This window comes from Urocampus carinirostris, chromosome 6 (genome assembly GCF_059441175.1).
Source record: "Urocampus carinirostris isolate Australia breed hairy pipefish chromosome 6, RoL_Ucar_1.0, whole genome shotgun sequence".
Lineage (NCBI taxonomy): Eukaryota > Metazoa > Chordata > Actinopteri > Syngnathiformes > Syngnathidae > Urocampus > Urocampus carinirostris.
The window spans coordinates 44,442,695-44,469,166 of NC_142354.1; the positions used below are offsets into that span (position 1 = coordinate 44,442,695).

General features: G+C 41.1%; 1 protein-coding gene across 1 annotated transcript; it reads right to left on the reverse strand.

Moving 5' to 3' along the window:
* Positions 1-18: 18 nt before the first annotated feature.
* Positions 19-25,436, reverse strand: LOC148364875 (short-chain dehydrogenase/reductase 3-like). The gene is made up of 6 exons (XM_088337291.1): positions 25,059-25,436; positions 5,637-5,780; positions 5,281-5,400; positions 3,535-3,773; positions 2,088-2,213; positions 19-412 (listed from the first exon to the last, which is right to left on the reverse strand). Exons 1-6 carry the CDS (start codon positions 25,251-25,253, stop codon positions 328-330), a joined length of 909 nt encoding a protein of 302 aa, XP_088193417.1. The 5' UTR covers positions 25,254-25,436; the 3' UTR covers positions 19-327.
* Positions 25,437-26,472: the final 1,036 nt, after the last annotated feature.

Genomic DNA, 26,472 nt, shown 5'->3' on the forward strand with positions numbered 1-26,472 from the left:
AACTCCATACAAAAAAAGTCCTCACTGAAATTCTATTTTATTATCTGGATTTTATGCAAACAAAAAAAAGGTACAGAATAAAACAAGGATCACAGAAATAGACAACTACATGGCTTCAAAAACAATATCTCTGTACATTATTTATAAACACGCGTGCAGAAATCTTCTTTCCCTGCCGTTTCAAATGGGCAAACCCGCAGTCCTTTGTTACGTATTTCAATCTGCAGATGCTAGTTTCCCTAAGGTTATTGCGTCTTATCCACCTCCAACTGAGATAAGGTCCATGATTTCCCATTCAGACTCAGAGTTAGCGAGGTGGCCTGGAACTCATGTCCGTCCTTTGAATGTGTTCATGCAGGTATAACTCCCCGTAAACTTGTGGATTTCCTCAAGTGCAACTTGTGGCATGAAGCTGAAAAGGAACAGAAATGGGGAGAAGATTAACTGGGAAAAAAAAACTGGAGAAAGTACCGTATTTTCCGCACTATAGGGCGCACCGGGTTATAGGGCGCACCCCCAAAAAATGGTTTTTGGTCCTATATCTTCCATATATAAGGCGCACCGGATTATAAGGCGCTACAATGGGAACGTCGACAAAACAGTCAGATGATTCCGTCCAACTGATTACCCCCTTAACATTCCCAAAGCTTGCAAAGAAGCAAATACGTGTCGTAGACACGTGCGGATGCGGTGTCCGTACGATGTCACTCAAATGCATCATTTCAAATATCATTCGGAAGGTTAAAATCTTGGAATTAAAGAAATGCCAACCATTCCTTAGTTTCTATTTTCTTTTTCCCTCGCAACTTTACTGTGCATATGACAATAAACACTTGGAATTGAGTTTAATTCACTCAACTCATCACAGCAACATCAAGATCGTTCTAAAACAAGATACCGGGAAAATATAAAGCTCACCTAAGTGCTCACGTTCAATAATGATACGCAATCATGGTCTTCTTACAACCGTGAGTGTAGTAAATCCAGGAGAGTCAAATATTTACAAATACAGACTAATGAAACATGTTTCTTTATGGCGTACTTTAGCAAGCTTGCTATTCAGTCATCTTTTTCGGCCAATTGCAGGGTTTGTTTTGGCCCTCTAGTCTATCCGAGGCTCCGAATAACTTCAGCCAATAGCGATCGATGTAACGGATGATTGACACATCTTTTTCGGCCAATTGCAGGGTTTGTTTTGGCCCTCTAGCGCACAGGTGTTAAACAGGCGGCCCGCGGGCCAGATATTTATTTCTCTCTCTTTCTCTCTCTCTCTTTTCCACCCCTTTTCTCCCACTCTCTGTCTCTTTCACTCTCTGTGTCTCTTTTTTTCTCTTCCTTTGTTGCTCTTTGTCTCTTTCTCTCTCTTCTTTTGCTCTAACTTCCTTTTTTTCCTTTCTCTTTCTCTCTTCCTACCCTTCGCACTTTCTTTTCTCTTTTCTCTCCTTCTGTCTTTCTATTTCTCTTTGGATTTCTTTCTTCCTCTCCCTTTTTTTTCTCCCCTCTTTCACAACTTTTTATCTCTTTTGTTTCTCACACTCTCTCCCTTTCTTTCTTTGTCCCGCCCCTCCCCCACCCTCTTTCTCTTATTTCTTTATCTCTCTTTTTCTTTCTCTTTTAATCTACTCGTCCGGCCCCCGACAGAATGTTTGTTCTATCGTGTGGCCCCTGAGTTCAAATGAGTTTGACACCCCTGCTCTAGCATATCCGAGGCTGCGAATAACTTCAGCCAATAGCGATCGATGTAACGGATGATTGACACATCTTTTTCGCCCAATTGCAGGGTTTGTTTCGGCCCTCTAGCCTATCCGAAGCTCTGAATAACTTTAGCCAATAGCGATCGATTCAAATGATGATTGACACATTGGTTAGCCAATGAAACGCCGGTATATAAATCCCAGCATACACCGCGGACTACTCCACGTTCGGGGGAAAATCGAGTGGGCGGCTGTTGCGTAAGTTGCGAGACCTTGCAAATTTAATATTGAGCCATATATAAGGCGCACTGTATTATAAGGCGCGTGGTTTTGAAAAAAAATAAGACTTTTAGGTGCGCCTTATAGTGCGGAAAATACGGTACTCTGGCTAACCTTTTAAGAACAACGAGAGCATGCATGGTCCAAGGCAAGTAGAGAAAAGGCACATCTGCTCGAACCGCATCCACTGTCTTCTGGGCGACCACTTCTGGTCTAAGAGGTGGAAACAACTGAGGGAATCTGGGAAAGAAATGCCAACATGGTGAGGATAAATTCTGGACTACAGACAGGAAACATTACCTTGTGTCCAATTGTTATACCGTAAATTCCGGACTATAAGCTGCTATTTTTTTCCCGAACTTTCAACCCTGCGGCTTATTCAGTGATGCGGCCAATTTATGTCATTTTTCTAACGGTCGCCAGCGGCGCTCGAGTACAAAAGGTAGGATTTAAACCACTGGAATATATGTGCAGAGGAAGACTGCAACTTCTTGGCCTGACTAGCGGCGAGAAATCTTTCACTAAAACTGGCCGCACGCAAAAGGCAACTTTTTTGCAAGTCTGCCAGTGGATCCTGACAGCGTGGGGCAGCATCAAAAACTCCACCATCACCAACGGGTTCCGAAAAGCCGGTCTGTTGCGTGACGGAGAGGAGGGCACAGAATCAGGAGTGGATGGGAGCGTGGGACGACGTCTATATGACACTGTTTCTTTCCGACACTGAGGAAGACGACTTTGATGGCTTCAGTTGTAAGGAGGAAGATGAGGGCGGTTTACCATGATTTTTACAAGTACGGTATATTTTTTTAAAAGACCCGTTTACTGTGTTGCGAGCGTGTTGCTACCATTAACTGCCCGGATGAAAGTTATACTATTATTATTAAAGCTTTGAAAACTCTCTCGGTGTACCGTCTTTCTTTGTAAATATGTGTAACCATGTATAATATGTATTTGCAACTGTATATTTTTGTAATGTATTTATTTGTATTTATTTTGGACACTTATTCTGATATGTTTTGGACGGGCGAATTAAAAAGAAGGGGCTTAACAAACGCGGGCTGACGGGAAGTGGGGACCGGTAAAGGTGAGTGTTTGTGGACACGGCGGACAATAGTAGATATATATTTTTCCCACCCTTAGCTTTGGAAATATACACTTTTTTCCTTGGATTACTTTCAACGGGACCCGGACTCTGCAGGTCTGCATCAAACCTTAAGTACCGGTATCATTTTCTGTTTATATTGCCGACTGTGATTTTTGGACTGTGTACTTTAATGAAGTACATTCAGTTACAATCGCGGTACTTAAATTCGGGTCTGGGTTAATTTTGTGTTTGTGTTCATTTTTTTAATGTGGGCGCATGCGGCTTATATACAGGTGCGGCTTGTGTAAGTACAAAATCGGTTATCCTCTTGAAATGTGGTGGGTGCGGCTTATAATCAGGTGCGCTCTATAGTCCGGAATTTACGGTAATTGTAAATTAGACAGAAGAGCCTTAGCAAATCCCCAGGACTAAAAAAAGTCAAACTAAACAAGCTGATTAGAAAGGAGTGTTTCCCACCTGACTCTCATGCCCTGGAACATTTCAGTGTTGGTGTGGAAGGGAAGAACTGTAGTACAGCCCACGCCGGGACAATCCAGCAGGCCCAGCGTCAAGCTTTCCATGAAGGCCAGAGACGAGGCCTTGGAGGTGCAGTAGTCGATGGCACCCGGGATCGGCGACTGAGACAGGATAGAGTTGATGCATACGACGTGACCGTGCCGAAGCTCCAGCATCCGAGGCAGGAAGGCCTTTGCGGTCTGACAGAAGAAGAAAGGAAACCCAAGAGTTGTTTTGAAACAGAGGAGCCAATGAAATATAGTACTGCCCAAGAGTCATTCATTCTTCTGTTTCCATTTAAGGGATCATGGAATTTCCGTCCGCATATTTCTGTTTTCTGATCTACATTTAGAATAATAATGGCCTGACTTCGACAGGCCGCCCCCGAATAGCTCAGGAAATGATGCTTTCGTTGAACGTGCACTTCTGAACTTGTCAAGCTTGACCAGTTTGAAGGCTTTTTAAGGGGATTTGTGAGCGCACCATGGCGAGCTTTGTATTTCCTTCCAGTTTAGATATGTTTTTGAGAGGTTATATTTGCAGGGAAAATAACTTGAACGTAAACATTTTACCTTCACCTATTTTACCTTTAAGCACATAAATCCTGCAGTAATTATTGCAGCAGATTTGGGGAAGTTCTGTTTCTGTGAAAACTAGTTCCAAACAATGTTCCCTGTTATTTTCCAGGGGTCTGAGCGTTCACACAAAGTCGGTGAGCAATGCTTGAAACAACAGTGAGCAACCATAATCCCAAGTGTGGCAAGATAATTCATGATCAAACATGTCCAAAACTTGACATCAAGTTACATTTTGCTGAGTTTCCGGCAATGCAAAATGATGTTTCTCTTTTGAATGAATTGACTCATGTACTATTGCAAAGGTTGTGTGGCCTACGAACGTCGTTTGTTCTTACAATTCTTTCACAAGATATCCATTTCTTTTTATTTCCTGATATATTTTGTCACATAATATTAACATTTTTGGGGGCTTATTCAGTCGGTTGTAAGATACAGAACTGTACTTAATACATTTTTTTAGTGGAAGTACAATGTCGACAACAAGATTCACTTGATATCATTGGAAATTATTCGAATACAACACAAACTTTTTCTTATTTTTTTCTGGTTTTTTTCTACCTTTTTTTTTTAATTCCTTTAAAAAAATCTTACTGTGTTTATTTTTTCCGAGCTGTTACTTTTTTCTTTTTGTTTTCTATTTACTTTTTTCCTACATTTATTTCTTTTCTATTTTTCTGGATTTTTTCGAATTTACATAATATTTGGTCATATAGGGATGAAAGAAGCAAAAACAACCCGAAGAGCCGTTTAGGACCCGAAAGAGCCGGTTCCTTTTAGTGAGCCGAGCCGAAGAAGCCTGGATAGATTTTCTTGTGCGCTGAAAAATGTGCGGGCAGTGCGCGATTGCTCAGAGGCAACATTGCTCGCGAGCCATACGTTTCCAACCCCTGCAATAATGTATTAAGATAATCTCAGGGTCCGTAGGAAATCTTCTCACGAGCCACATCCGGCCCGCGGGCTTTGAGTTGTAAGGAGGAAGATGAAGGCGGTTTACCATGATTTTTACAAGTACGGTATGGGTTAGAAGGATAAGGCTAGGTTTCTTTTACTTTTCTTTGGCACACATGCTGGGAATCACTAGTCAAGAAGACAAAAGACAGAAAAAGGCCTTCCTGATAAATCCGCTTACCCAAAACTGTCCCATGGTGTTGATGTGCTGCGATTTCAGCAAGGCGTCATCGTCGCTGTCCATCAGACTTTTACCGTGGACGACAGCTGCATTGTTCACTAATATCGTAACATCTCCCACCTGAGAAGAAATCGCAGAGAGAAACATTGGCAAAGGCAATGCGAGTCTGCTTTCATGAGATAATGCATTTCGCTGCAGCAGAGCTGTCATCAACATTCTCCGCTCTCTTCTCGAGATTTCAGTCGAAGTATAAATCGAGATGCCAGATGGGAGAAAGCCGAGCGGCCGGGCGCCAACGCGACAGCTCTGAGCTTGGGAGGAAGGAGGAATCGGAGGGGAACGCTTTGCCCAATTACCTTTTCTCGAACAACCTTGGCTTGCTTGTAAACTTCCTCTCGATTGGCCACGTCACAAACAAAGTAGTGGCACTCTGTTCCCGCCAGAAATATTTCTGCCGCCGTCTCTTTGAGGCACTTCTCTGTGCGGCCCCACAGGATGACCTGTGCAAAAATGGGGGATGGCATTCAATTTTCCCATCAACTCTTGAAAAAAATCTGTCAATGATGGAAAAGTGTTGGTTAATGTAACCCCGGCAGACACAAAAATGTAATATACCGTAAATTTCGGACTATAAGCCGCTACTTTTTTCCCAAACTTTCAACTGTGTGGCTTATTCAGTGATGCGGCCAATTTATGTCATTTTTCTAACAGCAGCCAGCGGCGCTCGAGTACAAAAGGTAAGATTTAGACCGGTGGAATATATGTGCCGAAGAAGACTGCAACTTCTTGGCTTGTGCACATATTAAATTAGGGTTAACATACCCTCATCATGCAAAATGCAAAAAGAAAGGCACGTCAAAAAATCCACAATCACCAACGGGTCCCGAAAAGCCGTTCTGCTGCGTGACGGAGAGGAGGGCACAAAATCAGGAGTGGATGAGAGTTCAAGCGACAGTGACAGCTCGAGTGAGGCTGCGGGAGCGTGGGACGACGTCTATATGACAAAGTTTCTTTCCGACACTAAGGAAGACGACTTTAATGGCTTCAGTTCTAAGGAGGAAGATGAGGACGGTTTACCGTGATTTTTACAAGTACGGTATGTTTTTTTAGCAGACCCGTTTACTGTGTAGCGAGCATGTTGTTAGTGTGTTGCTACCATTAACTGCCTAGTCACAGGCACCGTTTGGGATGAAAGTTGTATTATTATTATTAAAGCTTTGAAAACTCTCTCGGTGTACCGTCTTTCTTTGTAAATATGTGTAACCATGTATAATATGTATTTGCAACTGTATAATTTTTTAATGTATTTATTTGAGACACTTATTCTGATATGTTTTGCACGGGCGAATGAGAAAGAAGGGGCGGAACAAACGCGCGGTGATGGGAAGTGGGGTAAAGGTGAGACCTGTTTGTTGACGCGGCGGACAGTAGTGGATATATATTTTTCCCACCCTTACCTTTGGAAATACACACTTTTTTCCTTGGATAACTTTCAACGGGACCCGGACTCTGCAGGTCTGCATCAAACCTTAAGTACCGGTATCATTTTCCGTTCATTTTGCCGGCTGTGATTTTTGGACTGTGTACTTTAATGAAAGACATTTAATTTCAATCGCGGGACTTAAAGTCGGGTTTGGGTTAATTTTCTGTTTGTGTTACACTTTTTTAATGTGGGCGCATGCGGCTTATATACAGGTGCGGCTTGAGTAAGTACAAAATCGGTTTTCCTCTTAAAATGTGGTGGGTGCGGCTTATAATCAGGTGCGCTCTATAGTCCGGAATTTACGGTATGTCATTTTTTCATAGTTTTGATTGAATAATATTTTATCACAAAAGACTGGCTTTAATTTGTCGGGTTGGGTCGGGGTCTGATACTTGCGGACCTAGGTCGAGTCGGGCTGGATTTTTTAGGCCTGATTTTTACTTCTAATTCACAGCCTCCCCCAAAACATGCGATCTTTTCTGTAATCCGAGTGAAATAGATCTACCTTGGTCATATCCCTCAAGAGGCGTGACCGACAGCAAGACAAACACATACAGTAACAAAGAAAATAAAAGGGAAACAAAAAATAGCAAAAAACACACACAACAATTTTTGGACCATGACCAACCAAATTGCCCAAACACCCAAACAAGTTAGGCAACTCGGCACCTAGATTGTTTATGCTTTCAACAGCAGGGCCCGACAGCTTTCACTGGTTTACCCCTGCAGCATCATACAGGTGCCCAGCCCATCCTTAAGAACGCGTCCAGAATCCCACTATCCTTTCACAACACCTCTCCACTCCTTCCCATTGTTGTTATACATTGTTGTATAACAACAATGGTATAGTAAGAGTTAAATGGGTATGAAAACCAATACCCATATAATAGTATTGATGGCCGTAAGACAGGACAAAATGTGGCAGCAAATACCAAACTGGAAATGGTCTCGTTGGTTGCATATGCTGTAACATTAACAATGAATCGGATTTTAAACTCCAACCGGGCGGTCCAACAGGCCAGCATGGCTTGAGTCACTGTTACTCACCTCTCATACACCCACTCTCATATATTAGCCTGAGTTGGGGGGAAGCAGCCAAATGACACACTTCATGCTCATTTTCAGACTTCCTGAGCAGAAATGACAGGTCTCATCTGCTCAAAAGGCCATGTCATCTCTGAGAATTTGTGTAAAGAGAGATGAGGAAAGCTCACCCCCTGATTTCATTACCTTTCCCTGACCCCGGAGACTGACAGATCTAATTGCCCAATCACTTGTACACCTCCCACCCCAACTTAACACCCTGGTGGCCTCACCCGCCCCAGATCTACCAAACCCTTTGCTCTCTGCTCTGCTGACTGTCCTTTCATTCGGTCTCGGGGCAGATGAAGAGATATTTATTTCACAGTGCAACGTACCCTTTTACCCCCACCGCACGCGTACACGCACTAGCTTAAAATTATTTGTGGGAATGAAAATGGCTCCTCTCTTCTCTCAATGAAAATAACTTTGCCAATCTGCACAGCTTGTTGCGCTCTTGCCAACCAAAGACAATCACAAGGCGCACACAGTATTTCTCCAGCCAGGGCAATGCTCAATTATGAGTTTGTTGTTTTTTGGGAGTATGTTAGGCGTGACAAGATTAAATAGATTGAGAAATGAAATTGTGAGAGACAGAACTGGAGTAGTCGTGGAACTGAGCAAGCGTGTTGATAAGAGAGTACTCGTTTGGTTTGGACACATGGAGGGAATGGATGAGAAGCGAATGTTGAAGAGGATCTACAGAGCAGAAGTCAATGGAAGGAGACGTGTGCGATTGACGTGGATGGATGGTGTTATGAGTGCACTGCAGGAAAGAGGTCGAAATATAATAGAAGCTATAGCTCTTGCTGGTGATATAAAGGAGTGGAGAGGTGTTGTGAAAGGATAGCGGGATTGTGGACGCGTTCTTAAGGATGGGCTGGGCACCCATATGATGCGGCAGGGGTAAACCAGTGAAAGCTGTCGGGCCCTTCTGTTGAAAAAAAGAGTGTATCGTGTCACCCTGACCCGAGAGGTGTCCCATTTCATCTGGAGGGACGAAAGCATGACCAACTTAGATGCCGAGGTGCCTAACTTGTTTGGGGTTCGGGCAATTGGGTTGGCCATGGTCCAAAAAATGTTGTGTGTGTTTTTTGCTATTTTTCCCTTTTATTTTCTTTGTTATTGTATGTGTTTGTCTTGCTGTTGGTCATCCCTCTTGAGGGATATGACCAAGGTAGATAGATGGATAGATAGATATCATTGTTGTTAGTGGGCCGTAGTTAAACATACATTAAACTTTCAAATTTGATTCTATTGCGCATCACGATGCTAATGTTCTAATTTATATACAAATTCTTAATAATTGTGATTCTACATGTATTACGATTCGATTTAATGTTCTTCCCTAAGATACAAGACACTTAAACCATACACTTTTGATGTGGGGTCATGTTCGTCGTGTTACCAGTGTGGGATACGGGTCTACAACAAAGTTTCAGACAGTTTTGGTCATGTTCTAGCTCCGCCTTCCAGGGAATTGCATAGAAAACAAAACGTGTCCATACTTTGGATTTAAAATTTATGGGCGACGTCCTTAGTTCTCGTTGCTCTCCATCTCCCTCCAATTTTTACTTTCATTTACTTTCCTGCATTTTTAGGTTCCCGATATGACGTCACAAAAAAATCGATTCCGTGAAGAAACGTTGATTTTAAAAATTAAATCACGATATACACATGCTTTGTGGCTTTTTAAAAAAATAAAACATTTTTAGTGCCTAAAATCTGTGTGCTGTGTTTATTGTAGACATAAACCAACTCAAGGGGTTCCATAGTTGAATGATCATGACATTTCCAAGCAAAAAATATCAGTATTGGATCGACCTGAATCGATACTGCTGGGTATTAACTTGGATTGGATGGATACCAAAATACCTTGTATCGCCGACCCATAAGATTTCTCACAAAAGTTACTTTTTTCAGTAAAGTGCCTAACACTGGTAATGATTGCTATTTGAAATTGATTTTTTTTAAATGTTGAAGCCCAGAAAGAAACAACGTTATTGTAAATGGGATATTCATAATTATTTCAAGCCTTATATAACTGTCGTTCATTAATTCGCATTTTTTTCCCCAGAGCCATTACCACCCTAAACAGACACCGCACAAAAAACTGAAAACTGTTAAAAATGTAAAATGGTCTATGTTTCTTGCACAATGTTGACTGCACTATATTTGCTGCTCACCTTGCACAATGTTGACTATTTTTTTGCACTATGTTGACTATTTCTGCACCAAATGCATATTGCACAAACCCTTACGATACCAACTGAATGTAACATCCTACATGCCGTCATTTCTTTGTGTAAATATTGTGTAAATTATAACTATAACCTTATCCTCCTTGTTTTATAACCTTATCTTCTCTGTTCCTTATCTTCTTGGTTTCTTTACCTCACTGTGAATGTGTGAAACTGGAGTGTCATGCCCAATTTCGTTGTCACAATGTGTTAACCTATTTTGTAACAATGATAATAAAGGTATATTCTATTCTATTTTTGCAGTATCTTAGCATTTCCTGCAATTATTTTAAGAATACTTTGATAAATAATGGTCTGCAGGGGCATTTTTATTGGCATTTATCGTCAGGGTTGGGTAGGGTTACTTTAACCGGATTAGTTTCAATGACTTTTGGATGACTCCAATACCAAATATGCTCATTAAAGACAAAAGAAACTAAATATGAATAAAATGATGACTCACAACACGTGGTACGCTTTCTCTCCTGGCTTTGATCTCTTTGATCTCCGGCAAAACGAACATCAAATGCGACAGAAACAAAATGAAAATAAATCCAAACAGCTTGCCAACATCATTTTTGCCGTTCCATGTGTTCCGTTACTCCCCAAGCGTTCACAAAATTTAGTCATTTTATTCATATTTAGTTTCTTTTGTCTTTTATGAGCATATTTGGTATTGGAGTCATCCAAAAGTCATTGAAAGTAATCCAGTTAATGTAACCCTACCCAACCCTGTTTATCGTTATTGTGGTAAAATTGCTTTATTTATTGGGATATTGATTTTAGTTTATATTTCCCAGGCCCACAGTGCATTTTGAATAGGTGACCATCAGTTTGTGATTGGCAGCAAGCTTTGGTACGAGACTAAGAAAACATGGAAATTTGACACCATCGGCCGTTAGCTTATTAGAGTTGATTGGGTTTTTTGTTTGCAATGAGAGATAAGCGCAATGTAGACAGGTCCTGATGAATAACCGAGAGCTTTTAATGGGATTGGATTCTTGCAAACAAAGAAAAAGAAAGCCCACCCCTCTTTCCCCCCAAAATCTCATTACATGTCAGCCCCCTAACCGTTCTCACCTGTTTAAAAAGCAGATTTGATTCATTAAGGTTTATCAGCCGTCACAACACAAAATAAGCTCAAAGCAAACAAGGATTAGCAAAAGTAAAAGGAAACAGTTTGAAAGCAGCTTTAATTAACCCTTGTAACACCTACCGCTCCCTAAGGAGAGATAAATTGACTCATTGAGTTAGTTTATGTTAAAGTTAAAACTTATATAAACTCTATGTTGGCAGAATTACTCAAATAAAAACAAGCATTAAGGTAAATACATTTCCCAAGCGGGAGAGCACTGTCCGGTGGCCCATCCGGGCCACGACTTTGGCAGCACCGGCCCCTCCCGTGTGTGTAGTAAACTTTATTCACACAGGAAACAGAAAAATACACCGGAAATGCGACTTCAAAATAAAAGAGTAAAAGACTGATAAACGTACAAGAGATGCAATTAGACTGATTATTGAAACGTCACTTCATGTGTGTTTGTGTGTGTGTGTGTTAAAGATGGTTTTTATATTTAGGAATATAAAAACAAGTTATATTCACACAGTAAATTCTGAGAAATATTACAACCAAAACGACCAACCTATCGTTTATTCTCATAGTTTTTAAGAAAATGAAGTCTGATTAAAGTGCATGTATATGATTAAAGGACATTGTGATCCATGCAACACAATCCAAATCATTGTTTGCAGTTTTTTACGGGACCTGTTTTTTTTTTATTTCTTATTTTGGTATCGATCAAAGTCAATAAAGGGTTGTATCTATTAATGCCGACCTGATACCGATATCTTTCGCTGGGAATGTCATGATCATTGAATGATTAAATCCTTTGCAATAATTTATAATTACGAAAAACAAAGCATGAACATTTTTGGTTCTTTTGTAGGGATGCATGATCATTTTTTTCTTACCCATGCCTATTTAAAATAATAATATTAATAATTCCTGACGCACCGGTCAGACGAGGTGGGGAGTTCCTGGCCTGCCAGAGGGAGGAGTCATCTATCTATCTATCTATCTATCTATCTATCTATCTATCTATCTATCTATCTATCTATCTATCTATCTATCTATCTATCTATCTATCTATCTATCTATCTATCTATCTATCTATCTGTCCGTCTGTCTGTCTGTCTGTCTGTCTGTCTGTCTGTCTGTCTGTCTATCTATCTATCTTGGTCATATCCCTCAGGAGGGGTGACCGACAGCAAGACAAACACATACCATAACAAAGAAAATAAAAGGGAAAAAAAAAGCAAAAAAAAACACACACAACATTTTTTGGACCATGGCCAACCCAATTGCCCAAACACCCAAAAAGAATAGGCACCTCGGCACCTAAGTTGTTCATGCTTCCGTCCCTCCAGATGAAACGGGACACCAGAAAGCGGCCGTGTCACTCAGGTCAGGGTGACACAACACACTCTTTTGTTCAACAGCAGGGCCCGACAGCTTTCACCGGTTTACCCCTGCCGCATCATATGGGTGCCCAGCCCACCCTTAAGAACGCGTCCACAATCCCACTATCCTTTCACAACAAAGAGTCAGATAACTAATCCAAACAATTTGGTAAACGTTAAATTTGTATACCGTAAATTCCGGACTATAAGCCGATACTTTTTTCCCTAACTTTCAACCCTGCCAATTTTTGTAATTTTTCTAACGGCCGCTAGCAGCGCTCGAGTGTTGCTACCATTAACTGCCCTGTCAAAGCTATATTATTATTATTAAAGCTTTGAAAACTCTCTCGGTGAATGTATTAATTGTATTTATTTTAGACACTTATTCTGATATGTTTTGCACGGATGAACGACAAATGAGGGGCGGAACAAACGAGTGCCGAGTTTAAGTGGGGACCGCTCAAGGTGAGGGACGGACAAGGAAAGGAGTAGGGGTAAAAAGTTGGTTAAAGAAAAAGGATTTGCTTGAGTAAATGTGTTCATCTGATATATTTTTCCCACCCTTACCTTTGGAAATATACACTTTTTTCCTTGGATTACTTTCAACGGGCCCCGACTCTGCAGGTCTGCATCAAACCTTAAGTACCGGTATCATTTTCCGATCATTTTGTCGGCTGTGATTTTTGGATTGTGGACTTTCATGAAGGACATTTAGTTTCAATCGCGGGACTTGAAGTCGGGTTTGGGTTAATTTTGTGTTTGTGTTACATGTTTAAATGTGGGGGCATGCGGCTTATATCCAGATGCGGCTTGTGTATGTACAGAATGGGTTTTCCTCTTAAAATGTGGTGGGTGCGGCTTATAATCAGGTGCGCTCTATAGTCCGGAATTTACGGTATATAGTTTTTTCCCTTAACATTAGCAATCTTTTTGTACATTGTTCTGGTTTGTCGCGCCACATTTCTCGACACAATACGGAGGGGTTCAATTCAGTTCTTCGAAAAAGCGATTGTTCAGGTAAGAAAAAGAATCACAGAGCCGAGTTGCACAGCTTGAAAGAGAACCTCGAGGGAGCAGCCTCCGCTTCTGCTCACCCGACTACTGTCACATTGCACACCGATGCCCGCCTCCCCTCCTTCCGATTTCACACCCGCCACACTAAAGGGGTACGGGCAGGGAGGGGTGCTCGCATAAAGGGGGCAGCGGGAGTTCAGGAGGCAGTCGCCTGCCGCTGTCTAATTACTGCAGAGACAGCAAGGTCAGTTGCAGGGCAATACCCAGCTGGGAGTGGTGTGCTTCCCGCCTCCGGGACAAAATACACAAGCACAAAAACACACAAACCTGTTGTCAGCACTGTGGCTTTCAACCATGTTGAACTGCACTTTTTTGGGCAATGTTTGAAGCAGTGTTCTGGTTTGCCCGCATCATTTTTGCTGGGGACGCATTGGGTCAAATCAACGTGCGTCCCCGGGACCAAATTGTCATTATTACCCGATTTCCTTTTTTTTTTAACAAAGATTTACCACACTCCAAACTTTTTGTCAGGCAGATCCGCCATTGTTGTTTTGGTCTCGCGCTGATCTAAGCAAACGAGATCTCGTTACTTCGGGATGACGTCATTGTTGTGGCGGTTGTCGAGTGAAAGAGAAGTATGACTCCGAAAAAACAGTTGGTATTGGGTGCAAATCAACAAAAAAATTGGTAATTTCTTCAGTGTCAGTAATAAGTCGAAACATATAACAGAAAGTGGTAACAACGGCGATAATTCCGGCACGAAAAAACGGCAGAGAAATTCTTCAGAAGACCGGGAAGGCAAGGAAAACACGTGTTTTGGAGCGAACGATTCGACGAAAGAAAATAAACAAAAGAATACTCCGAGCAAGAAAGGACTTTTTTGCCAAAATCGACTCAATTTTATTCCTGGTTACGCTATGAGGGCGATGATAATGGATTGGACCTTGAGAAGGCATTACAACTATGGCGGGACAGCAAACCACGAAGAATTTATGAACTGAAAAATCTGAAGTGAACTGCTTTGTATTACCAATTAACTGTGATGATTAAAACTGAATGAAAAAATATAGATTAATATCATTATTTGTTATTTTTCAGTGCCTGTCTCTCGGCTACTGTTGTCAGGCTGTCCAGCTCTGTGCCCACAACAGAGCTCGCTTCTGCATTTATATAGCGCTTTTCAAGTCAAGACTTCCCAAAGCGCTTTACAGCGTGCTTCACATTTCCCAACAGCGGCTGTGCAGCCATGTAAGGCGCTAACCTGCTTATTGGAGGCATTAGGGGTTCAGTGTCTTACCCAAGGACACTTCGACATCTAACACGGAGGAGCCGGGACTCGATATACGGTCTCTTGATCCCAAGACGAGCACTCTACCTCCTGAGCGACTGCCGTCCCCGTTTTACTTTTTTTTTTCAAATTCAAGCCAAAGTGTTTCTACAGGTGCACAACATGAACTGTACCGAACAAAACATGGCAAAACTGCAAATCAGTGTGACTTCTTGTGTGGCCTTTGAGAGACCAGATCAGTTTTGCAAGGGTTCACCTCGGCAAATGCTACTTTTCTACAATTTTCACGGTAAGGTCTGTTCGTTTTCATGTCCAGCATCCTCGAAAATGATTTTTCGCAAAGATATGCAGTAACTAATGGTATAGGAAACTGCTTTGCGTTCATGTACGCAATTTCATCCATCACTGTGAGGATCGGTTTGTTAATGGGTACGAATCCAATAGCAGGTAGAGTGGCCTTATCATATAATCTGGACAAGAATTATGTTTACATAAAAACGAGAACGAGGACAAGGGGTAACGCGGGAAAAGGAGACATGGTTTCTGATAAGCTTTCTTGTTGTGAGCCCTCTAGACGTGGCGGCGTCTTCCGGCGAGGAGGAGGTGACGTCGGCACATGGCCAGCCCCAGGGGAGGAAAAAGCATGCCCCATGGGAGGGGCCGATGCCCCGACGTGTCAAAAGGACGGAACACGGAAGAGATAAGACGGACAGACAGGAGCAGAGACGAAAAGATGGGGGGCTCGACAAGACTAATTAGAATAATAATTCGGCAAAATTCGATGGAATTCACTTTAGAAATAATTTAAGAAAATAAATCTGCCCCCGTGTGAAAATGCTTGTGTCTTGTCAATATGTCCTACAACAAGGATTCACTCATTAACACAGTTCACCTTTCATACTGCGTGGAGGTCCACGCACAGGAAAAAGGAAATTCTGGCCTGATAACCACAAAGGAGGGACATTTGGGGTGGGGGGTTTAGCACCGCTTCACATCAAAGGTTAGCCTCATTCAAAATGACCCCACTGTTTCCTCTTAGCATCTACAAGGGCCGAAAGTAGTTTGTGGCGCACATTAGTGCAGGTGTTGTTTTCACACCTTTGTGGCAGTCCAACAATGAGGCGCTGAAAGCATGGCGGCATCTTTTGTTGTGCAGCTGCAATCCGAAAAGACTTTTTTTTAGAAAAAAAGGAAAACCTGCAGCTCTCCTTGTTTATTACCATTTTTTTCAGCAAGGAATGCTTTTAAACTGTTTCCTCCCTCTGAGTTCTCATCTCATCTCATCTCATTAGCTACACCGCTTATCCTCTTTAGGGTCGCGGGGGTGCTGGAGCCCATCCCAGCAATCATCGGGCAGTGGGCAGGGGACACCCTGAACCGGTTGCCAGCCAATCGCAGGGCACACAGGGACAGACAACTCACTCGCTCATTCACACCTAGGGACAATTTGGACCGGCCAATCCACCTGAAATGCATGTCTTTGGAATGTGGGAGGAAACCGGAGTGCCCGGAGGAAACCCACGCAAGCACGGGGAGAACATACAAACTCCGCACAGGAAGTCTGGAGCTGGATTTGAACCCACGCAGGAGGTTCCCAAGATATAAACTGCGCCGCCGTGCTGCCCCCCTCTGAGTTCTGCGTATAGAAAATCAAAGAGGCAGGGGGGAACTTCAAAAATGTTTTGTTTTAATAACAAACACTTGAAAACCTATCAATTATACAATTTATATATATCTATATCTATATATGTCTATATATATATATATATATATATATCTATATCTATATATGTCTATATATATATATATATATATATATATGTCTATATATATATATATATATATATATATATATATATATATATATATATCTATCTCTCTCTCTCTATATATATATATATATATGTCTATATATATATATATATATATATATATATATATATATGTCTATATATATATATATATATATATATATATATATATATGTCTATATATATATATATATATATATATATATATATATATATATATATGTCTATATATATATATATATATATATATATATATATATATATATATGTCTATATATATATATATATATATATATATATATATATATATATATATATATATATATATATATATATGTCTATATATATATATACATATATATATATATATATATATATATATATATATATATATATATATGTCTATATATATATATACATATATATATATATATATATATATATATATATATATGTCTATATATATATATACATATATATATATATATATATATATATATATATATATATATATATATATATATATATATATATATATATATATATATATATATATATATATATATATATATATATATACATACACATACATACAGGGTTGGGTTACTTGAACTGGATTACTTTCAATGACTTTTGGATTACTCCAATACCAAATATGCTAATATACTTGTTTTATAACCTTATCTTCTCTGTTCCTTATCTACTTGGTTTCTTTACCTCACTGTGAATGTGTGAAACTGGAGTGTCATGCCCAATTTAATTGTCACAATATGTTTACCTATGTTGTACCAATGACAATAAATGTATATTCTATTCTATTCTATTTTTGCAGTAACTTAGCATTTCCTGCAATTATTTTAAGAATACTTTGATAAATAATGGTCTGCAGGGGCATTTTTATTGGCATTTATCGTCAGGGTTGGGTAGGGTTACTTTAACTGGATTAGTTTCAATGACTTTTGGATTACTCCAATACCTAATATGCTAATAAAAGACAAAAGAAACTAAATATGAATAAAATGATGACTCACAACACGTGGTAAGTTTTCTCCCCTGGCTTTGATCTCTTTGATCTCCGGCAAAACGAACATCAAATGCGACAGAAACTAAATAAAAAACAGCTTGCCAACATCATTTTTGCCGTTCCATGTATTCCTTTACTCCCCAAGGCTGCACAAAATTCAGTCATTTTATTCTTATTTAGGTTCGTTTGTCTTTTATTAGCATATTTGGTATTGGAGTAATCCAAAAGTCATTGAAAGTAATCCAGTTAAAGTAACCCTACCCAACCGTGTCTACAACCTAACTAGTATCACTAATCACACTCCAATGAAGACCCAGGGTTTGAATCTTGAAGTAAAGTACTGTAATGCTGTGCAGCTCCTGCAACATGAAGTCTCATCTCATCTCATATCATTAGCTGCACCGCTTATCCTCAGTAGGGTCGCGGGGGTGCTGGTGCCCATCCCAGCAATCATCGGGCAGTGGGCAGGGGACACCCTGAACTGATTGCCAGCCAATCGCAGGGCGCAACATGAAGTCGTTCTGTGATATTTTTTCCACAACTCATGTCCTCTAAAGTTACATTTACTTTGTTATACCAAGTAACAAGTTCAGCCCACGGCACATAGCACAACAAAACGGACGGCAGGCAGCAGTATGGGTCCCGCCGCCCTAAAATGATGCGCCTCATGCAGTGTTCATTTAACCTCTGAAAAGTAATGGGTCCCGGGGACTCGCATGCCCAAAAACCTATGGGTCCCAACGAAATCTATGGCTCCCCAAAATTTAGTGTTATCCAGGTTGAAATTGTAAATCGGCGACAAATATATAATATAAATCTATTTTCCTTCAATTTCAATCATCACACCTAATTTGTTATACAAAGCAGTTATCACTTCCGATTTTTCAGTTCTCCAAAATATTGTACATAATACAAAATAATATTGCTGAAATATTAGTCTATAGATTCATGCAGTTTTAATCACTTCAGATTTTTCAGTTCGTATATTCTTGGTGGTTTGCTGTCCCACCACAGTTGTAATGCTTTCTCAAGGTCCAATTGTTTGGTAAAATGCACCTTAATAAGCTGGTGTTGTTGTGTTGCTAAGTGCACGCATCACAGAATCATCATCCTCCTCATAGCGTCACCAGGAATATAATTGAGTCCATTTTGGCAGAAAAGTCCTTTTCTTGCTAGGAGTATTCTTTTGTTTATTTTCTTTCGTCGAATCGTTCGCTTCAGCACACGTGTTTTCCTTGCCTCCGCGATCTTCCGAAGAATTTCTCCGCCGTTTTTTCGTGCCGGAATTATTGCCGTTGTTACCACTCTCTGTATTATGATTCGACTTATTACCAACACTGGAGAAATGACCATTTTTTTATTGATTTGCACCTAATACCAACTGTTTTTCCGGAGGCATACGTCTCTTTCACTCGACAACCACCAAAACAATGACGTCATCTCGAAACAACGAGATCTCGTTGGCCAAGATCGGCGCGAGACCAAAACAACAATGGCGGATGGCGGATCTGCCAGACGAAAAGTTTGGAGTGCGGTAAATCTTTGATAATAAAAAAAGTACCGTATTTTCCGCACTATAAGGCGCACCTAAAACCCTCTATTTTTTCAAAAGCTGACCATGCGCCTTATAATACAGTGCGCCTTATTTATGGATCAATATTACTTCACAAAGTCTTGCAACTAACTTTCAGTCGCCGACTAGATTTTCCCCCGAACGCTAAGTAGTCCGCGGTGTATTCTGGGATTTATCTACCGGCGTTTCATTGGCTAACCAATGTGTCAATCATCATTTGAATGGATCACTATTGGCTAAAGTTATTCGGAGGTCAAGGGGAGGATCCTTTTTATCATTTACAGGCTGGCATTGGCTTGAACGGCAAAACAAAGCCTGCAATTGGCCCAAAAAGACGTGTCAATCATCAGTTGAATCGATCACTATTGGCTAAAGTTATTCGGAGGTCAAGGGGCGGATCCTTTTTATTATTTACAGGCTAGCATTGGCTTAAACGGCGAAACAAAGCCTGCAATTGGCCGAAAAAGATGAATGCGTATAGCACTCGGCTGACGGCATACAGAAAGCATTTTTTACTATTTTGTATTTGTAAATATTTTATTCTCCTGGATTTACTACACTCACGGATATAAGAGGACCACGGGTGCACATTGTTATGAACACGACTTCGGTGAGCTACTCTGGCTATATACATTATCCCTGTATCTTGTTTCAGACTGAACTTGATGTTTCTGTGATAAGCGGTGCAGATAATGGATGGAATGGAGTGTCTATTTTTAAATTAAACTCAATTCCAAGTGTTTATTGTCATATATACAGTAAAGTTGCGAGCGAAAAAGAAAATAGAAACTAAGGAATGGTTGGCATTTCTTGAATCCCAAGTCTTTAACCTTCCGAATGATGCAACGATGCATTTGAGTGACATCGTACGGAAACCGCATCCGCACGTGTCTACGACAAGTATTTGCTTCTTTGCAAGCTTTGGGAACGTTAAGGGGGTAATAAGTTGGACTGAACTATCTGACTGTTTTGTCGACGTTCCCATTGTAGCGCCCTATAATCCGGTGCGCCTTATGTATGGAAAATATAGGACCGAAAACTATTTTTTCGGGGTGCGCCCTATAACCCGGTGCGCCTTATAGTGCGGAAAATACGGTAATCGGAAAATAATGACAATTTGGTGTCGAAAAAGTTGCGTCTCGGGGACGCACGTTGATTTGACGCTACGCGTCCCCGGCAAAAAATGAAGCGTCTAGGACAAACCAGAACACTGCTCATGTGTCGCACACGTAATTACAACCGGCAGCCTTATAAACTGGTGGCCCTGCCGGGAGTAATTGGCTGAATTTGCCCACTGATGATGAATCCCATTTGATACAAAATAATAGGAACTCATTAGCTCTAAAAGAGACTCGGGTGGCTCATCAGATGTCTGGTTGTGTAACGCTCATATAAATTGAGGATGAGGACTCCCAAAGGCCTCTCGGGCTTTTAGAGATGGTGGGCGGGATAGTGCAAGCACCTTGAAAAGCTTGGGGTACTTTGTGCGATGATATAAACGTGATATGAAATGAAATGAGGATATCTTAAGTAGGATGCCCCTAACCAGGGGTGTCAAACTCATTTGAACTCGGGGGGCCACACCCTAGACAAACATTCTGTCGGGGGCCGGACGAGTAGATTAAAGAGAAAGAAAAGGAGAGATAAAGAAATAAGAGAAAGAAGGAGGGAAAAGGAGAGAGGGCGGGACAAAGAAATAAAAAGAGAGAGAGGGAGAGAGCGGGAGAAACAAAAGATAAAAAGTTGTGAGAGAGGGGGAAAAGGAAGGGAGAGGAAGAAAGAAATTCAAAGAGAAATAGAAAGACAGAAGGAGAGAAAAGAGAAAAGAAAGCGCAAAGGGTATGAAGAGAGAAAGAAAAAAGAGAGAACAGGAAAAAAGGAAGTGAGACAACACTCAGAGAAGTGCAAGAGAAAAACAAGCTCCAGGTTGAAATATGTCAACTTGATGTTGCCAAAGCCAGGTGCCTCTCACAAAGACACTGTATTTGTATTTATTTCTCTCTCTCTCTCTCTCTCTCTCTTTTCCACCCATTTTCTTCCACTCTGTCTCTTTCACTCTCTGTGTCTCTCTTTTTCTCTTCTTTTATTGCTCTTTGTCTCTTTCTCTCTCCGTGTATTTTAACCTCTTTTGCTCTAATTTCCTTTTTCCATTTCTCTCTTTCCTCTTTCTCTCTTCCTACCCTTCGCACTTTCCTTTCTCTTTTCTCTCCTTCTGTCTTTCAATTTCTCTTTGGATTTCTTTCTTCCTCTGCCTTTCTCTTTTCTCTCCTTCTGTCTTTCAATTTCTCTTTGGATTTCTTTCTTCCTCTCCCTTTCTTTTCCCCCTTTCTCATGACTTTTTTATCTCCTTTGTTTCTCTCTCTCTCTCTCTCTCTCTCTCCCTCCCTCTCTCTTTCTCTCTCTCTCTCTCTCTCTCTCTCTTTTCCACCCATTTTCTTCCACTCTGTCTCTTTCACTCTCTGTGTCTCTCTTTTTCTCTTCTTTTGTTGCTCTTTGTCTCTTTCTCTCTCCGTGTATTTTAACCTCTTTTGCTCTAACTTCCTTTTTTCCTTGTTTCTTTCTCTCTTCCTACCCTTCGCGCTTTCTTTTCTCTTTTTTCTCCTTCCATCTTTCTCTTTCTCTTTGGATTTCTTTCTTCTTCTCCCTTTGTTTTCCCCCCTCTCTCACGACTTTTTATCTTTTGTTTCTTACGCTCTCTTTCTCTCTCTCTTTTTCTTTCTTTGTCACACCCTCTCTCCTTTTCCTTCCCTCTTTCTCTTATTTCTTCATCTCTCTTTTTCTCTCTCTTTAATCTACTAGTCCGGCCCCCGACAGAATGTTTGTTCTATCGTGTGGCCCCCGAGTTAAAATGAGTTTGACACCCCTGTGCTAGAACAAACATTCTGTCGGGGGCCGGACGAGTAGATTAAAGAGAAAGAAAAATAGATAAAGGAATAAGAGAAAGAAGGAGGGAAAAGGAGAGAGGGCGGGACAAAGAAAGAGAGAGAGGGAGAGAAACAAAAGATAAAAAGTCGTGAGAAAGGGGGAAAAGAAAGGGAGCGGAAGAAAGAAATCCAAAGAGAAATAGAAAGACAGAAGGAGGGAAAAGAGAAAAGAAAGCACGAAGGGTATGAACAGAGAAAGAGAAAAGGAAAAATGAAGTTAGAGCAAAAGAAGTTAAAAAGACACTGAGTCTTTCTATTGTCTTTCTATTTCTCTTTGGATTCCTTTCTTCCGCTCCCTTTCTTTCCCCCTCTCGCACTACTTTTTATCTTTTGTTTCTCACGCGCTCTCGCTCTCCCTCTCCCTCTCTCTCTTTCTTTGTCCCGCCCTCTCTCCTTTTCCCTCCTTCTTTCTCTTATTTCTGTATCTTTTTTCTTTCTCTTTAATCTACTAGTCCGGCCCCCGACAGAATGATTGTTCTAACGTGTGCCCCCCCGGGTTAAAATGAGTTTGACACCCCTGAGTTTGACTAATTCGACAATAATTCGGCAAAATTTGATGGAATTCACTTGAGAAATAATTTGAGGAAATAAATCCGCCCCCGTGTGCAAAAGCCTGTCTCTTGTCAATATGTTTCCCTGAATTAGGAAAGGGAGCACGCATTGTTAGGAGGATAAAGTTTGTGTTTGGTTAATGGAGTCAGATGACTCATCCGAACAATTTGGTAAACGCTACATTAGTATTTATAGTTTTTTCCCCTGACATTGGCAATCTTTTTTGAAACATTTTGAAATATTGTTTCGTACATTGTTTTGGTTTGTCGCTCCACATGTCTTGACACAATACGGAGGGGTTCAATTCAGTTCTTCGAAAAGCGATTGTTCAGGTAAGAAAACGAATCACAGAGCCGAGTTGCACAGTTTTTTTCCCTAACAGGCGTTATTTATCAGTGTTGGGTAGGGTTACTTTAACTTGATTACAATCAATTACTTTTGGATTACTCCAATACCAAATATGCTCATAAGAGACAAAAGAAACTAAATAGGAATAAGAGGGCAAAAATGATGTTGGCAAGCTGTTTGGATCCAAACAGCTTGCCAACATCATTTTTGCCGTTCCATGTATTCCGTTACTCCCCAAGCCTGCACAAAATTTAGTCATTTTATTCATATTTAGGTTTTTTTTGTCCTTTATTAGCACATTTGGTATTGGAGTCATCCAAAAGTAATTGAAAGTAATCCAGTTAAAGTAACCCTACCCAACCCTGGCGATTATCTAAATACAGTCATCCCGAAAATAGCCGGTTTTCCTTGAGTCGTAGCTCCAGGTCATCTGTTTTAAGGATGGATCTAGCCTTCTCTCCCGACGCTGCCTCAGTCGCTCTCCGGACATGATAAAAATCCACGGAGTGCCCGCTGGTGACGACCATTTACTCTTCTGACTTTCCTCTGATCCGATTTAATTGAATCATCTATTTTTAATGTAGTGAACCACTGAGATACTAGCTCAGCTGTAGCCCTGCCAGGCAGTTTGTTTGACAGCATACACCAGCCTTTCACACTTGTACACACAGTCACGCCCTCCCAACACGCACAGCCCTACCTAACGTGCACCCGTCATAGCATTTGCTGTCTACTGTCTGCTGAGCACAATGCACAATACTTAGCTTGCCAACATCATCTTTGCCGTTCAATGTATTCCGTTACTCCCTAAGCCTGCACATAATTTAGTCATTTTATTCATATTTAGTTTCTTTTGTATTTTATTAGCATATTTGCTATTGGAGTCATCCAAAAGTAATTGAAAGTAATCCAGTTAAAGTAACCCTACCCAACCAATACAGTGGAACCTCGGTTTTCGAACGCCTCTCAGTTCGAACAAATCGGTGTCCGACCAAAAATTTCGAGAAATTCTTGCTTCGCTGTTCGGTAAAAAAAATCTGAGTTAGAACGCCGGTACTGCGTGAGTGCGTACACTAGGGTGCGATGCTGAGCGGCGTACGGGTGTTTTAGCACCTTATTATGCTTCCGAAGAAAGTCAGTGCAAGCAGCAAAGTTGCTACAGGTGAAAAAAGAAAAGTAGTGCGTACAACTATTGCATTTAAGAAAGAAATAATAGCCAAATATGAAGGAGGTGTGCGAGCGCCTTCTGCTGACCACCACAAAGGTAAGAAATCCTATTCATAAGATTACGATAACGCGAACGTACGATTAGCCTGGGTTAGCTTTAAGTTTACGTTAAACATTCTGGGTGTTGGAACAGAGCCCAACATTGAGGGTGTTGGAATGGAGCCCCCTCTCCAATGAACTGCTCACCACTTGTTGTGGAGACCCGGGTGCTAAAAGACTTGTAAACGACCTGATTTTTTTATTTTTACACGTTCATGTTAGCGTCATCTTTCGTAGGGAAGATTACGATAACGCGAACGTACAATTAGCCTGGGTTAGCTTCGTGTTTACGTTCAACATTCAAGGTAACCATTCAGGGTGTTGGAACGGATTAAAACGATTTACATTATTTTTAATGGGAAAATGATTTTGGTGATCGAACAAATCGGTTTTCGAACAGGGTTCTGGAACGGATTATGGTCGAGAACCGAGGTTCCACTGTAAATCCAAACAGCTTGCCAACATCATTTTTGCCGTTCCATGTATTCCGTTACTCCCAAAGCCTGCACAAAATTTAGTCATTTTATCCATATTTAGTTTCGTTTGTCTTTTTTTAGCATATTTGGTATTGGAGTAATCCTAAAGTCATTGAAAGTAATCCAGTTAAAGTAACCCTACCCAACCGATACTGCAAATTGCACGCACACTAACCCACAGACATAACACCAAGCATGCATATTCAAGAAAACAAGAATATCGTTGTTTTTGTTTTTACCTTCCTGGCGCCTTGCTTGGCGAACTCCTTGGCCAGGTGGCGGCCGATGCCGCGTCCTCCTCCCGTGATCAAGACCACCTCGTCGGTCAGCTCTTTCCGTCCGCTCGGCAGCAGCCACGAAACAGCGGAGCGCAGCAGGCAGAAGAGCATTTGGAAGGGGAAAAGGAGAACCCGACACGCGCTCTTCAGCTCCATGCCGCCCCTTCCCCCAAAAAATCTGGGTCCTCTTCAAAAAAAGGGCTCACCTGCAGCTCATATGCACCTTGAGAGGATTGCTACGTAAACTAGTAGCGTCCAAACTCGCTGACGCAAAAGTTTGCGCATTCATCCCGCCCCGCAGCTCCACGACACGAGTAAACTCTTCTGCGCTGCACGAGCTGCTGTGCGCCTTTTATATGCACGCGGAGCGAAGCCGAGGGCAGGCAGAAAGGAGGAAACAGAAAAGAAGGGGGGGGGTCTAGTTCCAGCTAAGGATAACTTGGGAGGGGTATGGTCGGGTAGAGGGGTGTAATCCTGATTGACATGCTCACTGGCGTGTAGGACCCCGAAAAGTACTAGAGTTTGAACTCTTGGTGGACGGACCACTTTCCCCACTTTGAAAAAAAGAGAACCGTAATTCATACTTGTCATGTTCCAGGGCTCCCTTACAAATGGTCGTATTTTCTCTTAAAAAATACAGAATAATCTTACACCAAACGTGTTTATTGATGTAGTTTAACATGTTATATTGTGCATGTGTTTCGTTATATCATATACCGTAATTTCCGCACTATAAGGCGCACCTAAAAGTCTTATTTTTTTCAAAAGCTGACCATGCGCCTTATAATACAGTGCGCCTTATATATGGCTCAGTATTAAATCGCAAGGTCTTGCAACTTACGCAACAGCCGCCGACTCGATTTTCCCCCGAACGTGGAGTAGTCCGCGGTGTATGCTGGGATTTATATACCGGCGTTTCATTGGCTAACCAATGGAAGGCTAGAGGGCCGAAACAAACCCTGCAATTGGCCGAAAAAGATGTGTCAATCATCCGTTAAATCGATCGCTATTGGCTGAAGTTATTCAGAGCCTCGGATAGGCTAGAGGGCCAAAACAAACCCTGCAATTGGCCGAAAAAGATGTGTCAATCATCAGTTAAATCGATCGCTATTGGCTGAAGTTATTCGGAGCCTCGGATAGGCTAGAGGGCCAAAACAAACCCTGCAATTGGCCGAAAAAGATGACTGAATAGAAAGCTTGCTAAACTACGCCATAAAGAAACATGTTTTATTAGTCTGTATTTGTAAATTTTTTACTCTCCTGGATTTACTACACTCACGGTTGTAAGAAGACCTTGGTTGCGTATCATTATTGAACGTGAGAACTTAGGTGAGCTATGCGGCTTTATATTTTCCCGGTATCTTGTTTTAGAACG

What these genes read in the sequence shown, in the direction of transcription:
- LOC148364875 (XM_088337291.1), bottom strand. Translation starts at nt 25,253, where the DNA reads ATGGAGCTGAAGAGCGCGTGTCGGGTTCTCCTTTTCCCCTTCCAAATG. An exon ending in ACACCATGGGACAGTTTTGG is followed by an intron (nt 3,774 to 5,280) that starts GTAAGCGGATTT and finishes TTCTTCTGTCAG; the next exon opens with ACCGCAAAGGCCTTCCTGCC. An exon ending in TTCCAGGGCATGAGAGTCAG is followed by an intron (nt 2,214 to 3,534) that starts GTGGGAAACACT and finishes TTTCTTTCCCAG; the next exon opens with ATTCCCTCAGTTGTTTCCAC.